Source organism: Humulus lupulus, unplaced genomic scaffold (assembly GCF_963169125.1).
Source record: "Humulus lupulus unplaced genomic scaffold, drHumLupu1.1 SCAFFOLD_821, whole genome shotgun sequence".
Lineage (NCBI taxonomy): Eukaryota > Viridiplantae > Streptophyta > Magnoliopsida > Rosales > Cannabaceae > Humulus > Humulus lupulus.
The window spans coordinates 16447-19017 of record NW_026908795.1 but is presented as its reverse complement, the minus strand read 5'-3'; the positions used below and the strand labels follow the sequence as shown (position 1 = coordinate 19017).

Sequence of the window (2571 nt, the reverse complement as noted above, 5' to 3'; positions counted from 1 at the left end):
TGTAATACTTGGTCTATAAATAATACATATCAACTTTCTCTCTGGTAGTCATCACATAACATAGAGATTTCACTCAAATCAATATTGCATTTGAATTGTTTAACCTTCATAAATGTTCATTCCACTAGATTATCACTACAGTGCCTGAAAGAGTATCAATATAAATTTTACTAATATAGCTTTTACCAACTTACCATATCCATAATTTTAAATGAGAATGAGGTCCAACCAGCTTTTGGTAAATATTTAATTTATAAAAAAATATATATTAAAAACTAGTTGGAATGTACAATTTTGAACTAATTTTTCATGTAGAAAGTATTAAGATTATATTAATTAAATAATAGGGTATTAGGTTAGTTTCAAGCAAACAACTGAAGTACTAAAATGATATATTCCCATTTTAAATCAATGAACTTGGAAACTAGAAAAGGAAAAGGATCAAGCTCTTCAGTTACATTTCAATGACAGCACTTCAAAGTTTTTCAATTATCCAAAAATGGGATTTTCTTATTGAAAAATATGAGCTAAATGTCACCAATCTATAGAAAAACTTTGATAGAGAATGTCACAAGGACAAGCCAGTTGAGGTTGCAAAGCAAGAAATGAGCTCTGAAACGCTCCGAGGTTAGATGGAGTTAATTAGGTTGAGCAATTGTGTCCCCAAAAGAAATTTTTCCTTCTCCATCGAGTACTTGAATGTGGCAAGCCGGCTCAACAAATCCAAAATTTGAATAGCACAAGGAAGCTTGCATTAGCAATCCATGTCCATGGTATGCTTTTCCTTCACAATTGGTAATGGTAAGTTGTGCTTGTGCCAAAATATATATGGGAAATAAATTAATTCCAAGATAGAAAGCCCAATACAGATAACACTTAAAGAAGATTAGCTCAAATCTGAAGTGTTCAAAATGTCAAATTTGAAGGCACAACAAATCCAATAGAAAAATAGGAATGAGGATAAAGCAGTGTCTAGAAATACAAGATTCATCCAAATCAACCCAAAGACAAAAAAGGCAATTCAAAACCCATATCTAAATCCGCAGCAAGTGATGTAATCACAAGATTTCAGATTCTGAAGTTGAGCTTGTTGGAAATAAGCTCTCAACTTGGGAGATAGTGGTCCGAGCCTCTTCAATTTCTGCGCCTTCCTTCTGATTCAACTCTTCTAACTCTGCCAAAGTAGCTTTAAGGTCAGCTAAGGATGACTCCAGCCGCTTTCTGCAATCAGGAATCATCATCCTTGATTCTGCCAACACATTTTCCTGTTTGCAAAACAATCAATCCAATGTCACTTCTCATATTTTTTTTTATCAAAATTACATATAAATAATCAAAAGATTGAAACCTGTTGCTTGAGATCATAAGGGTCGGCTCCATTCTCCTTCATCTTGGCAGTCTTGGCAGCCTCAGTCTCGACCTCTTTCTCATACGAATGAAGCTCTCTCTCTAGGCGTTTACAAGTACTTGTTTTGATCTTCAGACTTCTTAGGGTTGCCATCCCAATATAATATCAAATTTCTGAGTTCTTATTCTGATCCTCTACAGTTTCCCACATTGAATAAAAAAATAATTTAATAAGTTTAAGCCAAAAAAAAGAACAAAACTTATCTTTTCGCAATTGCCCATTTGCCTATCAAGCATCAACCCAAATCTTAGCCAAAAATAAATAAAAAATCATGCCTTAACCGAAATTTCAATCACATGATAACATGTCAAAATAACATCAGATTACAATTAGCGCAGCAATCGTATAGAAATGCAATATTGATTGAATTGAAGTTATCCAAATCTCAGCTATACCCAAATCAAAATAACAACATATTCATTTGTACCCAAATGAATATAACACATCAGATTTGATCAGATCATGTTAAGAATTCAATCAAAGTGAACACATCAGAATTCAATCTCAACGCATAAGAAAGTTCAGAACATATGTCAGTTATAACATACCTATGCTTCGGCGGAGTAAAGAACTGATGAAGCTTCGGCAAAGTGGAGTAGAGAGCAGCCAGTGGAGGCGACTTGAAGCTTCGTGCCCGCAGTCTCTCTCAGCCGCTTCTCTGGGTGGTTGGGCGTGAGGCTTGACTGATTAAAGAGGAAGGGAGTGTGTGAAGTGAGAAGTGAAAATCTGGGTAAGTTTTAGGGATTTAGTTTTTAATTATTATTTTTTTAATTTAATAAATATATACTCTATTATATAAAAATAATAATAATTTTAAAAAAATGAGTCGGGTCGGGGGCGGCAATTGCCAAACACAATTCGATCATATATTATTTTCATTGAAAACTATTTAATTGATTTATTTAAAAATATTTGTTCTTATTAAATATTAACAAAAGTCCAACAATTCAATAATTCAATAAAAGGTATCGTCATAATTCAAGATAATTTTTAACAAATTGAAAAATTCAGGAAGATGACTTGAAAGTAGTAATAATTGAATGTCAAAAATCACGTTTTTTTTTCTTTTTCTTTTAAGTATCACATTTTGAATGATTCAACTAGTACATTTTTCTAAGAAAAAAATAATTATAAACCTCTATAATAGTATAATTATTTTCTTT

At 32.3% G+C, this 2571-nt stretch overlaps 1 protein-coding gene across 1 annotated transcript; it reads right to left on the bottom strand.

Moving 5' to 3' along the window:
• Window positions 1–827: 827 nt before the first annotated feature.
• Window positions 828–2154, bottom strand: LOC133811626 (tubulin-folding cofactor A-like). Its single transcript, XM_062246194.1, has 3 exons — window positions 1957–2154; window positions 1349–1542; window positions 828–1265 (listed from the first exon to the last, which is right to left on the bottom strand). Exons 2-3 carry the CDS (start codon window positions 1499–1501, stop codon window positions 1059–1061), a joined length of 360 nt encoding a protein of 119 aa, XP_062102178.1. The 5' UTR covers window positions 1502–1542; window positions 1957–2154; the 3' UTR covers window positions 828–1058.
• Between the last annotated feature and the right edge of the window lie 417 nt (window positions 2155–2571).